At 36.7% G+C, this 14,911-nt stretch overlaps 1 protein-coding gene across 6 annotated transcripts in view; it reads left to right on the top strand.

The window, feature by feature from the left end:
- The window catches only part of LOC100918706 (phospholipid-transporting ATPase FetA-like), a 148,011-nt gene that overhangs the window by 48,528 nt on the left and 84,572 nt on the right, over positions 1 to 14,911 (top strand). For all 6 annotated transcript variants that reach the window (XM_031945384.1, XM_031945382.1, XM_031945379.1 and 3 more), the window contains 3 exons: positions 7,753 to 7,866; positions 8,841 to 8,939; positions 11,249 to 11,310. In XM_031945384.1, coding sequence (XP_031801244.1) covers positions 7,753 to 7,866; positions 8,841 to 8,939; positions 11,249 to 11,310 — 275 coding nt within the window. The remainder of the gene's footprint in view (positions 1 to 7,752; positions 7,867 to 8,840; positions 8,940 to 11,248; positions 11,311 to 14,911) is intronic.

The raw sequence follows: 14,911 nt of genomic DNA, 5'->3' as shown, positions 1-14,911 counted from the left end.
AGTACCAAACCTGGATGTTACTTTTTACAGAAATGTGGAAGTTAGGAAGAATCATCAAATGAATAAATGAAAAGCATTTATTAAGTGCTTACTCTGTACTAAGCACTGTACTAATCACTGAGGATACAAACAGTTGCTGCTCTTTTTGAGCATCCATTCTAATTGAAAAAAATGATATATAGAAGTTTACCTGTAGAGTGGATGGAAAGGTTGTCAGGTTTTATTAGCAAGGTCCAGGGTTTTTTGAGTGTATTTAAAAGTCAGTATTTATGTTTAATCTTATCAAAAATATTCTAATTGATGATTCCCTGCTCATCCAAACAATGTAAACAGCCATATGTACCTAGAGCAAGTCAGGTGGAAAGAACTAGAAGGGTCAGCCCATGATTTTAGGGAAGAGAGAGTTAGAATAAGGGGTCAGAATGGAGTACTGGATCTTAATTCCTTCCCATGAGGGTGAGGATTCAATAGTGGGAAGGGGAACCACTTTCCATTTGGAAAGGGAGAAAAAGATGATGGCATTGACAGAAATGAAGAGGAAAAGGCATCCTAAGGCAGCTGCTGCTGCTGGCCTCTTTGGTACCCAATAGGATCTGAGCATCAGGTGATTTGGGGCCAAGTAAATTTAGGGATGGAGAGTTACTTAATAAATTATGTTTTGCATATTTTGAATTTGAGATATCCATTGGGATATCCATTTTGAAAGGCTTAGTGTAGGTAGTTTGTAATACAGGATTAGCACTTAGGATAGACTAGGTAGGGATATATATAATTCTGGGAGTCATTTGCATAAAGATAATTGAACCCATGGAAGCAGATGAGATCACGAAGAAAAAAATGTGGACAGAAAGAAGACACAGATTACCTTATTTGAGTGCAGCTAAAGTTAAGAAAATGGAGTTCTAAAGCTTTGAGTTTCAGATGAATCACCATCTGAATCAGAAATTATTAAGGAGAGGATTACAAAGAAGACTGGGACATAGTTTCTGTATATCTCTAATTAGGAAGTATGCTCGGGCCACTCTTGTATAAAATCTGTTCTTGTTTGAACTATACCTTAAATAAAGTACTAAAAAAAGTCTTCTGCCTACTGATGTCCCTAGCTCCCAAGCACAGCTCTCAAGCATTACTTTTCAAAGTACCTCTCCCCATCAAAGATAGTTGAGTCATTTTGTGCAATTCGACTTCACTTAAATCCAATTCACTTGCAAATCAAAACATCATGCCATGAAGTCTTTGGTCTTCTTTGAAAACAAAAGACAAATAACAACCTCTCCCCATTACTGATAATCAAGAGTCCTGCTTTCCTCTTGAACTTTTGGATCCAACAATTCCCTTGACACCCACCACCTTTGTAGTCAAACTTGAGAGCAGAAGGAGGAATCTTCTAGGAAACCTTTGCTTCTCTAGGCCAAACCTCAGTAAAGCAGCTGTAGCTTTTACCAACAGGCTTACGGGATCATACAAAGGATGTTAAAATATTATATTTCAATATTTCCTCTCATTTATAGTAGAAGCTGTCTTTTGCTTCCTTGATATTTGAATTGCTTCTTTCTAAATTCTGTTAATTTTTCTTTCACTTGGAGCTCTGGATTTTGGCTATGACAGTCCTGGGACTTTTCCTTTTAGAGTCTCTTTAAAGAGGTGATCAATAGATTCTTTTTGTATTTACTTCGTTCTCTCATTCTAATAGATCTGAGCAATTTTCATTTATGATTTCTTGAAATTTAATGTCTAGTCTTTTAAAAAAATATGGTTTCATTCTTGATCTGTTTTATAGGTCAGCTTCTTATATCAGATATCTTACATTTCTTCTATTTTTTCAATCTTTGGTGTAGCACATTCCTTGAAAACTAGAACAGACCCATAGAAATCAGTGGTTCCATGAGTCAGCAAGAAATATTACTGCTACATCAAAAGATTCAAAAAAATAGAACAATCTGTGACAGCACTCAGATAAGGCATTATATGGATAGTTATACTTTCTCTTAAGGTCTTTCTACCAGAAGTTTTATTTCATTTTTTAACTGTTGCTTCATTTCTTCCAAGTATTCATTTACCTTTGAGTTTATATCTCAGACTTCTTTCTCGGCTTCTGTCTTTTTATCAGAAATGCTTGGAACTCTTCTATTCCATAAAAAAATCCATTTTTTCTTTTTTATAGAGTCATGTTCTGCTTTTTTTCTGTGCATAGTTGTTGTTTTTTCCTTATTCTCTATCTCCCATTCCCTACCTCAGGGTCTCCTGATACCATTCCAGGCAAAGCCTGAATGATACACAAGCTTTAATTTGTAATAATACTCATTGATATTTTCTTTGATTTTTTTTTCTCTCTGTCTTTAGTTCTGGAATTAAGGCCTTGCATCAGGACCAAATTCTACTCCCTGTAATGCTTAGTCTTCTCCACAGGTTATCTGGATTCATACTCTGATACCTTACCCTGTGTTTGCCCCTTGATTTTTAAGGTTCAGAGTATTGTATTTTCAGGGCTATCTCTGGTGTCCTTTGAGGACATTCCAGAAATCTTGGAGTTCCTGAGCCTAGGATGCCTTAGTTGACTGCTGCCAAAGATTGTTCCTGTTTCCTTTGACCATATCCAAGCATCTTTAAGGTCAAGGAGTTTTTTTGTTTTTTTTTTTTTTAATTAAAGCTTTTTATTTTTCAAAACATATGCATGGACAATTCTTCAACATTAGTCCTTGCAAAACCTTGTATTCCAGTTCTCCCCCATGCCCTCCCCTAGATGGCAAGTAGGCCAATACATGTTAAACATGGTAGAAATATATGTTAAATCTAATGTAGGTATACATATTTATACAATTATCGTGCTGCACAAGAAAAATAAAATCAAACCAGTAAAAAAAAGAAGCAAAATAAAATACAAGCAAACAACAACAAAAAGAGTGAAAATGTTATGTTGTGCACCACACTCATTTCCCAGTGTTCTCTCTCTGGGTGTAGATAGCTCTCTTTGTCACTGAACAATTGGAACTGTCCTGAATCATCTCATTGTTAAAGAGAGCCACATCCATCAGAATTGATCATTGTATAATTTTGTTGCCATGTACAATGATCTCCTGGTTCTGCTCATTTCACTTAGCATCAGTTCATGTAAGTCTTTCCAGCCCTCTCTGAAATCATCCTATTGGTCATTTCTTTTTTTTTTTTTTTATAATAACTTTTTATTGACAGAATCCATGCCAGGGTAATTTTTTTTTATAACATTATCCCTTGCATTCACTTCTGTTCCAATTTTTCCCTCCCTCCCTCCACCCCCTCTCCCAGATGGCAAGTAGTCCTATACATGTTGAATATGTCGTAGTATATCCTGGATACAATATATGTGCAGAACCAAACAGTTTTCTTGTTGCACAGGGAGAATTGGATTCAGAAGGTAAAAATAACCCGGGAAGAAAAACAAAAATGCAAACAGTTTACATTCATTTCCCAGTGTTTTTTTCTTTGGGTGTAGCTGCTTCTGTCCATCATTGATCATTTGAAACTGAATTAGGTCTCTTCATCAAAGAAATCCACTTCCATCAGATTACATCTTCATACAGTATCGTTGTTGATGAATATAATGATCTCTTGGTTCTGCTCATTTCACTTAGCATCAGATCATGTAAGTCTTTCCAGGCCTCTCTGAAATCATCCTATTGGTCATTTCTTACAGAACAATAATAGTCCATAACATTCATATACCATAATTTATTCAGCCATTCTCCAATTGATGGGCACCCATTCAATTTCCAGTTTCTTACTACTACAAAGATGGCTGCCACAAACATTTTGCACATGGGGGATTCTTCCCCTTCTGTAAAATCTCTTTGGGATATAATCCCGATAGAAACACTGCTGGGTCAAAGGGTATGCACAGTTTGAAACTTTATGAGCATAGTTCCAAATTGGTCTCCAAAATGATTGGATCCATTCACAATTCTACCAACAATGTATCAGTGTCCTAGTTTTCCCACATTCCCTCCAACATTGGTTATTATCTTTTTCTGTCATTTTAGTCAATCTGAGAGGTGTGTAGTGCTACCTCAGAATTGTCTTAATTTGCATTTCTCTGATCAAGTGATTTGAAACACCTTTTCATATGACTAGAAATAGTTTCATTTTCTTTATCTGAAAATTGGCTGTTCATATCCTTAAGGTCAAGGAGTTTTCTAAACAGCCTAATTCTTTCTTAGGGGAATCCTCCGCTCCTGCTTTCTTTAAGATGCAGATGGTCAGAAAGGATGCTACCTGTGCTGGCTCTGTTTTGCCTGCTAGCCCCCTTTCCTATTGCCCTTGAATTTTTGGCATTTGGTGAAATTCTTGGTCGGTTCTGGGATGGGAGAAAGCACTTACTATAGTTTTTATTGGATTTCTCAGTCATTTGTGGTTTGACACAAACTGGGGTTTTTCTGGAAAGCGTTGAATCAAATATAAAATTCTCTGTAGCATTGAAAGCCTAGTTCCTTTGACTCTTTTCAGTCTTCTTACACCTTACTCTCCTACACATACTCTGATCTAGCCACACTGGCCTCCTTGCTGTTCATTGCATGTGAAACTCACATGTTCTGAGTCTATACCTCTTCACTAACTATACCTCATGCCTTACTCACCTACTGGCTTCCCTGGTTTCTTTCAAGTCTCAGCAAAATCTTCTGAGGAAGGTTTTTATCCGTTTCCTCCTCTGCACTGCTATTGCCTTCTCTCTGAAACTAGCTTCCATTTACGTTGTATATATATTTTTATGTGCATAGTTATTTGCAAGTTGTTTCCTTCATTAGAATATGAACTCCTTAAGAATAGGAATCATATTTTGCCTTTCTTTGTATCCTCCAGTGCTTAGCAAAGTGCCTTAGCACCTAGCAAATGTTTTTAAAATGCTGGTTGACTGAGTGCAAATCTTTATGTTTAACTTTATTAATTTTTACTTTCCAGTTCAATTTAATCCATTGACAATTTATTAAGCAGGTAATAGGTGTGTTATGCTAGGTACTAGAGTTACAAAGATAAAGTGAAAAAAATAACCCCCTGCTCTCCAGGAGTTAATATTCACCTGGGAAAGAAAACTGTAAATAGATAAATACATATGTGATCTTTTGCAAAAAAGGAAAAGGAAGGCAGCATTAATAGAAATATCAAGAAAAGTTTCCTATAGAAAGTGATATGTAAGCTGAGTTTTGAAGAAAGTTAATGAGGAGGCCCTTTTCAAAAGTTTGGAAATAGGAGAAGGTATGAAATGCTGAGTTGAATTTCAGGTTGTTTAGTCTTGCTTGAATGTAGAGCTTTGGGATATAACCATAGTTATAAAGAGTAAGCAGAAAAGGTAAACTAGAGCCACATTATGATTGGCCTTAAATGTTAAACTAAGGAGTTTGCATTTTTTTTTCCTCAAGACATTAAGTAGTTACTAAACTATTTTAGCAGGGAATAACATGATCAAATTTGTATTTTAGGAAGATTATTTTGGCAGTTGCATGGAGAATGAATCAGAAAGGGGAGAAATTGGCTGCAAGTAGACCAATTAGCAAACTTACTGCAATAGTTCAATTAAGAGCTTATGATAGCTTGAACTAAGATGGAAAGGAGAGAGGTGCAAGACGTGTTATGTAAATAAAATGAGAGAAGATATGGTGATTGACTGAATAGTGGGGATGAAGCTGAGAGAATAGACTGGGAAAAAATGTGTCTTCAACAAAAATAGAAAAGTTTAAAGGAGGAATGTGTATGTAGGAGGGTGAATAATTAATTTTGATTAGGAAATATTGAGTTTGGGACGCTCATAAGAAAAATTAGGACTAGATTTTTAGATGTGGGAGCCAGCTGCATAATAAAATCCATGACAGTTGAAGGATGTCACCAACCAAAGAATCACTCACCAAGCATTTGTTAAGGACCCAGGTACTATGCTAAATTCTAGGGATAGAAAGACAGAAATAAAATAATCCTTGCCTAAGAAGCTATCTAAGGAGATATATCAGAGCAGAGTTAGCTGGGAAGGGAGGGGAGCTCAGGAAAAAACTTCATTTAGAAAGAAACACATGAACTGAGTCTTGAAGGAAAATAGAAATTTTGAGAGACAGAAATGAAGATTGAATATATTCCAAGCCTGGAAGACAACCAAAACAAAAACAGAACATTATGTGTTAGCTTATATAATGTAAGACAATTTAATTGGGTATAGTATTGTATAATAACAAACAAAGGAGTTTACATTTGATCCTAGAAATAATAAGGAAGCCTATCTAGAGTTAACTGGAGTCTATGAGCCATCTTATGAAATTTGACTTATTCTTCTATCCTGTTCAAATCTTTTGGATATCAAGTCTATCTTTCAAGATAGTATTCTATCAGTAGACTAATTGATCAGTGGAATAGCTTAGATTTAAAGGACAAAATAGTCAATAACTTTAATAATCTAGTGTTTGACAAACCCAAAGATCCCAGCTTTGCGGATAAGAATTCACTGTTATAGCTTTTTTCCTCCTCCCCACTCCTTCCCCCAAATGGCAGGTTGACCAATACATGTTAAATATGTTAAAGTATAAGTTAAATACAATATAAAGTATACATGTCCAAACAGTTATTTTGTTGTATAAAGAATCGGACTTGGAAATAGTGTACAATTAGCCTGTGAAGGAAATAAAAAATGCAGGAGGACAAAAATAGAGGGATTGGGAATTCTATATAGTGGTTCATAATCATCTCCCAGAGTTCTTTCACTGGGTGTAGCTGGTTCAGTTCATTATTGCTCTATTGGAACTGATTTAGTTCATCTCATTGTTGAAGAGGATGATTTTAGAAAATCCTGAAGAGACTTACATGAACTGATGCTAAGTGAAATGAGCAGGACCAGATCATTATATTTCAACAAATACTATATGATGATCGATTCTGATGCATGTGGCTCTCTTTAATAATGAGATGAACAAAAAGTTGGAACAAAAGGTTTTACAATTGTCAATGCAGAAAAATTACTCATGAATCTATCTTGTAAATAAAAGGCTATAATAAAAAAAAAGATAGTATTCTATCTATCTACTTAGCTTTGTATGACTGGAAAAATTGAAAAATATTTCATTTGAGATTTTACCCAAGGTACTAATAAAATAGTCAAAATAATCAAATTGTCAATAGACACAAATAGTCAATAAAATAGTCAAATACTTATTGGATCAAGTACAGAAGTCTGTGGCCACCCTCCCCCACCACATACACATATCAATTGACTGATTCCCAAGTCATTCAAGTACTCACCTAAATGCAGTATCATCCAGGCTATATATTTTTTATCTTTTGAAGGATAACATCCATGAAAAATTATGTCAAATACCCAACTAAAATGGGAGTTTGCAGAAACTATTCCAATTGCAGTATCAACAGAGAAGTCCCTTTTGAGACACCTTGCCACTGCAAGACAAATCTTATATTTTTTTAAACTACCTATTCTACCTTCTGGGCTCCCAGAGACCCTAAATGAGATGGAAGATAAGGGGAGAAAAGAATAAGTCCCTGCCTTCAACAATACCTAAATGTCAGCTAAATAGGAGTACATCCAACTAAGAGCTAATTTCTACTATGTTACTTCTGTGTTCCATTTCCTCTTTGTTTTTGTCTTAGAAGGTATGTGCATTTCTGTGAAGATTGGCAAGAAGAGGGAGAACTGTTGGGGGGAATCTCTATAGAGAAAAATCCATCTCTGAGTATCTATCTCATTTTATAAGAAGTATGTGGGGTTTTTTGTTTCGTTTTCTGCAGAACAATGCCATCAGGACATCAAAATACAATTTCTTCACATTTCTGCCCTTGAATCTATTCGAACAATTTCAGAGAGTAGCAAATGCATATTTCCTCTTCTTGCTGGTCCTACAGGTATTTGGTGAATGTTTTCTCAACGTGTTGTTTTTTTTGTTTGTTTGTTTGTTTGTTTTTTAAGTAACATTTTATTAAGATCTTCAAAAGAAAACCAAAATGTGACTTTCCTATCTAGGTAAGTTTAAACATAGTAAAACTGAAAACCACATGATCTGCATGGTTTCAAGACCAGTTCTCAGTAGGTGAGATCAAGTTTGGCTTGAATCTGGCCATACCTGAAATGAATAAAGCAGAGCCACTAGCCTAAACCATTGATCATCTCCAGGCATATAAGAGTCAGAATGTTTAGCTTTTAGGACCATAAACAAACATATTGGGACTTTGGGTGCATATGTTCCATTTGGGGCTTTCTTCAGTTGAAAGTCCTTTTCCCCAAGTTGCTTATATTTTTATATATCCGTAGACATTTCTGAACTCCTTTTAATACACAATTCCTTCACGTGGCCCTGATGTAGAGCCTAACTTCTTAGGCTGCTAAGTCCCTGAATCCAATGACATTGTCAGGGATGATAGGTATAGGTATGCACAAGGTAACTGTTTAGGGGTGGGGGCAAGATAAAAGGAAAAGGATAAAAAATAAAGATGAGAGACATCTGCAAATCACTGACAAATTTCCTCAACTTTTCCCTCCTAATCCTTCTCAGCCCAAGAGTGTACTTAAAACTTGGCCTAGAGGATTTGAGTTGTTTTTTTTCTGTGCTTCACCTCCCTCCTCACTGTTCTTTATCATTGAGAGGTCTTCCATGAAAGGAACTAACACTTAGCTACCAAACAGAGCAGCTGAGCCAACACTACAGTCTTAGTAACCTTCAATGCTTTCTCCTCTTTATTCTTTGAAGTTTTATTTGTACATAATTAAGAGATTCTGTGTTGTCAGGCTTAGAATATGAGTATGATTTAATCCATTATCTTAAAACGTGTTCTGTCCTGTCTTTATTTTCTAATATTAGGTACCCTCCCTTTTTTTGCAGCTCATTCCACAGGTATCATCTTTGTCTTGGTATACAACAGTGGTTCCTCTGGTATTAGTACTCTCAATGACAGGAGTGAAGGATGCCATTGATGACATGGTAAGGTGATTTATTATTGGCCTTTTTTGTTTTCTGTTGGGCTTTCCATGGGGGAGGGCAAAAAATATTTTTTAGAATTTCTCAAACTGTTGTAGGAGAGAAAAGGTTCAGCTACTTCCTCCTATAGGGATAACTTTCTTTCATAAGCTCCTTTTCCTAGTTTAACCTTGAAGCATACAGAAGCTGGGGGATTGTACTACTCCTGTTCTGTACCTAGGCATATAGTTTGGATCGAGTGCAGTCCTGGGAACCTGGCCTCGATTGACAGGAACCTTCCTTTTGTTATACTATCAGCTCATTTAAAACCATCCACTCTGGCATTTCAGGGATGATTTTACTTATAGCTTAGGTTAAACCTGAGGTTCTTCCCACAGGGTTACATGTAAAGGTATTCAGTATGCAGTATGATTCATATATGGGACAGATAATGAATTCCTACACACACAAGAAATGCCAATCCAAAAAGATTCACAAGTATGTATTAACATAACAGAATTCAGTAACTTATAACTGATATTACAGTCTGTTGGGAAGCTGATACTAATCTTCATGAAACATGAAGCAATTTGCAGGACTGCTAATTAGCATTTTACATTTTATTTTGACTCTGCAGTATCCAAAAACATGTCCCCTACATGTTTGCTGCTGAAATGTGCAAACTTAGGCTGATACTCTTATCAGTGGCCAGCCTTTCTGGTACAGAAGTTTCTTCTACCACCAGCTAGATACAACTTAATAAGACCCATAACATCTATAACTTTCAAATTTACAAGATTGCCTGTAAGTCTACTACATATATGCATTTCATGATATTCATTGATATCAAGAAAAGAATAAACATAATATCAAGAAAGAATAAACATAAAAGAGGCAGCCAAATTTAGGCTCATACTCGCCCAGACATGAAATACACTTTTGGATGACAGTTTTCCAACTGTGACATGTTGGATGTCATGTTCTAGTTAGTTGGAAGCCAGAGTGGGAATAATAATGGCAAATCACTCTTCTTCCCAGTCCCTTCTTGGGAAGCAGTTTGAAACTGTCCTGAAATTTATAGCCAGAAAGGAACAGATAGGCAAAGGGTCACACGTGACTGGTAGTCACTCTAAACTTCTAGACACAGAACCAGGAATGTCAATTCTGTCCATGCTCCATGGAATGGTCCTTATAAAGCCAATTCAACCTCTCTATATCAAAAAGTCTTTTCCCACAGTCTCTTAAGATTATGTGTTTGAGTGTTTATGACCTAGCTCTGAGTATAAAGGGACAAGGCTGTATTATCCCTCCCCAGAATAATGGTTAACAGTGACTGAGAAGAAGGGGCAACAGGCAATAGTTTGAAAATAATAGAAAAATCTCACCATGGTGGAAGGAGGAAGAGGACTGAAAGCATGCCAGAGAGAAGCAGCCTCCAAGTAATGGGAGAATCAGTTAAAGCTGTAATCTGAGTAGCAATGAAATAGATAGAGAGTGAAGGAAATGTCTGTGCATGGAAGGCATCTGGAACACTCAATAGGAACATTGTGAAAAGACACTGTCCTTAAAAGGAGATACATTGAGAGTCAGGGCACAGGTGAAGCAGCTTCAAATTATTCATTCAGAACAGTTATTTAAGGCAAAGTGGGAGCTAATCCTTAGGCTAGCTTATTTAGTTATACAGAAGACAGAATAGTTATATTGTCTTAGTATTGAATTAACAATTCAGGAAACTGGGACAGTCAGAGATCTAGAAGAGCTCCTGTACCAGCAGCAATCTAGAGGTTTATTCTTCCTTATTCCTATATGTGAGTTATTACAACTATTTAGGATTTCCTTCCCTAGGATTTGGAACCCAGAATATTTTTCCTATGTAATATATTGGAGGTACACCAGTGCTTCTCAGTCACAGAAGAAACCACCATCTGATAAGATTTTAGGCTCTACTTACTAAGTGTATGTACTCAAAAGTGTCAGATATAGACTTTACACATTATTACCATCTAAGGCAATGTTGAACTAGAAAATCAATCTGTAACAATGTTGAAGACCTAAGGTGAATTGCAAAATGGAAAGAGGATGCTGTCATTGCTTTATCCTTTCACTGCTCAGTTTTCATCCCTGCATAACCTTCCTGAGGTAAGTATTTTCTCAAACAAGGAATTTATAAGCATAGCAAGTTTGACAATGGCATTATGACAGTAGCTGTTGTTTTTTTTTTAATTTCAGGCAAGTGATCAGAACATTTTTCCATATTATGAAAATGTTTCTAATTCTCATTCTTTTATCAAAACTTTACTATTCTTTTTGAACATTTTTCTTTTATGTTACAGTATCGGCACGAAAGTGATAAACAACTCAACAATCAACCTGTTCTGGTGTTAGTAAATGGCATGTAAGTGCTTGTGATTGGGGGACTGAGGAGCAGGAAAAGTGGAACAAGTATTTCTAGCAAAAGTGACAATGTTGGATAAGATGACTTTGTTCATATTTGGTAGGGTTGCCATTAGAGAAATAATAGATACAAATAGGTAGGTAGCATTGTGGATAAAATGTTGGACTCAATAAGATGTGAATTAATTCCTCACAGTTACTGGCTGTGTAATCCTTAGCAAATCAGTTAACCTCATTGTGCTTCATTTTTCTCACATGTTAAATGAAAGCAACAATTGGACTTGAAGGTCCCTTCTAACTCAAAAACTGATTCTTTGTATGATTTACTCCAATAGTTTTACTTGGCTGTTTTTAACATCCATTCATTAAATAATAGTATTCCATATAAATGTATAGAGCATTATACTTAATGCTACAGGGATAGACAGATAACTACAACATAGCTCCTGCCATCATATAATTTATTGTGTTAAAGGGGAAATAAAACATGTATAGAAATAACTGCAATGTAGAGCAAATAAAGAATGTTCCAAAAGTTTCATTGATGTTTTAATTGCTTAAAATAGCATGAAGACTTTTGGAATACCCTGACTAAATACTTTGAGAGCGAGAAAAACAATGCACTATGGGATGCCAGAGAAGACAGTTTGCTTCTGATTGAGGTGGAAAAGGGGTATGAAGTTTGTGTAGGTTTTGCAATCAAAACTGATCTAATAAAGAAGCTTGTCAGCCTAACAAAAGGAGTGAATAACAGACTCATAACAGTGCCACTTGCAGGAAAATGTCATGCCATTATCATCAGTGCCTATGCTCCCACCTTAACAAACCCTGATGAGATCAAAGAAAAATTTTATGAAGACCTGGAGACCCTTATCAGTGTTCCAAAAGAGGACAAGCTTATAAATCTGGGGGACTTAATGCTAGTGTATGTTCAGACTATCAGGCATGCCGGGGAGTCCTTGGGAGGAATGGAGATGGGAACGCAACAGCACACTTACTTGTGCATCTTGAGACCTTCTCATCACCAACACTATTCTTTTAACCTAAATGAAATACAATTTCATAAATGCACCCATCCTTGCAGCAAATATTGGCATTGTGTTTATAAGGAGAAAAAACAGGATGTGAGAGTGACAAAGGCAATATGTGGTACAAAGTGTTGAACTAATCAGACTTATCCTCTCCAAGTTGAATATTCTTATTCAAAAGAAGTGAAGGCCCAAGTCAAAAAGACTGTCAGAAGAATTAATGCCAGTAGATTTGAGTTCTTCTCTTGGAGAGAACAGTTTGTGACTGATTTGGAAGGTTAAGTTGAGCCAACACACAGTTGCCAATAGTGGAGGAGAAAAGGAGTAGACAACTTTCAAAGAATTGGTGTACAGCACTGCATTTGCTCATTTGGGTCAGAACACTGGCAAACACTGAGACTGGTTTGATTGGAAAAAAAAAGATGCTAAATAAAAACTAGAACTCCACAGGGTATACCAATAGAATAATTTATCCATCTCTAAGAAAATAGCTTTCAATTTCATCAAAAATAAAGTACACTCAAAAGTAAGATATAAGATTCTTGACTCAGTAAGAAGGCAGTGAAATTCAGTTTTATGCTGATAGTAACAATCCAAAGCCTTTTTATGACACAGTGAAGGCTGTTTATGGGCCAAAGACTTCTAGTGCATCTCAACTACTTGGTGCTTGATATAGCCACATTGATTAGTGATAAAGATATGCTTTTAGAGAGCTGAGCTGAACACTTCTATAGTGTTCTCAACAGATTGTCATCAAACAATCCTGAAGCTATTAACGGTTTACTTCAAGTTGAAACAATCACTCCCTAGCTGAAGTTCCAACTGAAGAAGAGTTTTTGAATGTCATTAGGTTACTTTTATGTGGCAGAGCATCCAACACTTATTGTATTCCAGCTGAGATTTACAAAGTGGGGTATCCATTGATCATACAAAAGCTGATTGAAATTTTCTAGATTATATGGCAAGAAGAGGTTGTGCTCCCAGAGTTCAAGGATACCTCCATTATCCATCTCTATAAAGGTAAAAGGAATAGATTGTCCTGTGACAATCACAGGAGTGTCTCTTTCTTAGTCATTGCTGGCAAGATTCTTGCTAGAGTTGTCCTTAATGGACTTACCCTAAGCCTGGAAGGTCAGGTCATCTATCTGAGAGCTAGCGTAGCTTCAGAAGGGGCCAACGAACAGTGCAAAACAGAGGTCTGTACACAACCTTTGTAGATGTGATCAAGACCTTTGATACTGTCAATCATGAGGGATTTTGGAAAATTATATCAGAATATGATTGTACAAAGAAGTTCATCAGTATAGTACGTCATTTTCATAATAGCACACTTGCCCAGGTTCTGGACAATGGACCATTGGACCTCCTGTACTTTCCCGGTCACTGATGGAGTGAAACAAGGCCGTGTTCTTGCTCTCGTGCTGTTAGCATGATGTTTTCAGCCTTGTTGTCAAATTCCTTCAATAAGGACAAACATGGCATCAAAGTCAGCGATTGTACTGATGGTAAATTCTTCAGCTGGAAAAGGCTACAAGCCAAAACTAAAGTGGAAGGAGTGTTGGTGCAAGACTTTTTGTTTGCAGATGACTGTGCACTCAATGCAGCCTCTGAAGCAGAGCTGCAACAAAGTATGGACCAGTTCTCTGCTGCTTGTGCTAATTTTGGCCTAACAATTAACACCAAGAAAACACAGGTCCTCCATCACTACACCATCCATATGGGCAGCCATTGCTTACAACAACTGGCACAGCTGTGAAGGCTGTGAATAAGTTCTCTTACCTTGGCAGTAGACTTTCCAGGAATGTCCACATTGATAATGAGAGTGACACACACACATTGCCAGAACCAGCTCAGTGTTTGGGAGGCTCCAAAGGAAAGCGTGGAGGAGAATTAGACTGACTACCAAATTGAAGGTATACAGAACCATTCTGCTGACTTCATTGTTGTCTGCTTATGAAACCTGAATGGTATATGAGTGCCATGTCCCAGGAAGCTGAATTGCTTCCATGTGAATTGTCTTAGGAAGATTCTGAAGATCACCTGGCAGGATAAGGAACCAGACACTGAGGTCCTTCCTCCAGCTAAACTGCCAAATATCTAACTCTACTACAGAGAGCACAACTTCATTGGGCTGGCCACATTATTCAAATGCCAAATGTACACTTGCCAAAAATAGTATTTTATAGAGAATTCACATAGGGTACTCACAAGATGGTCAGAAAAAGTGATCCAAGGATACTCTCAAGATCTCTTAAGAACTTTAGAATTGATTGTGTGATATGGGAGACACTGGCACAAGATTGTCCAGCATGGCACCCTCATCAGAGAAGATGCTGTGCTCTGTGAGCAAAGCAAGATTGAATTAGCTCAAAAGAAACATGAGATGTACAAAGTTAAAACCACCCCAAATGTTCATAGGGACTGTTTTTGTCCAACTTGTGGCAGAGCACTCTGAGCTTATGTTGGACTAAGCAACCACAGTTGGACACACTGTAACTTAGACTCTTTAACATACTGATATAATTTTGGTTCTCTTCAAGAATGAAAGACAGCAACCAACCAACCAATGTGTGT

This window comes from Sarcophilus harrisii, chromosome 1, assembly GCF_902635505.1.
Source record: "Sarcophilus harrisii chromosome 1, mSarHar1.11, whole genome shotgun sequence".
Classification (NCBI taxonomy): Eukaryota; Metazoa; Chordata; class Mammalia; order Dasyuromorphia; family Dasyuridae; genus Sarcophilus; species Sarcophilus harrisii.
Note: the sequence above shows the minus strand (reverse complement) of the source record. Positions and strands in the feature narration are given on the sequence as shown.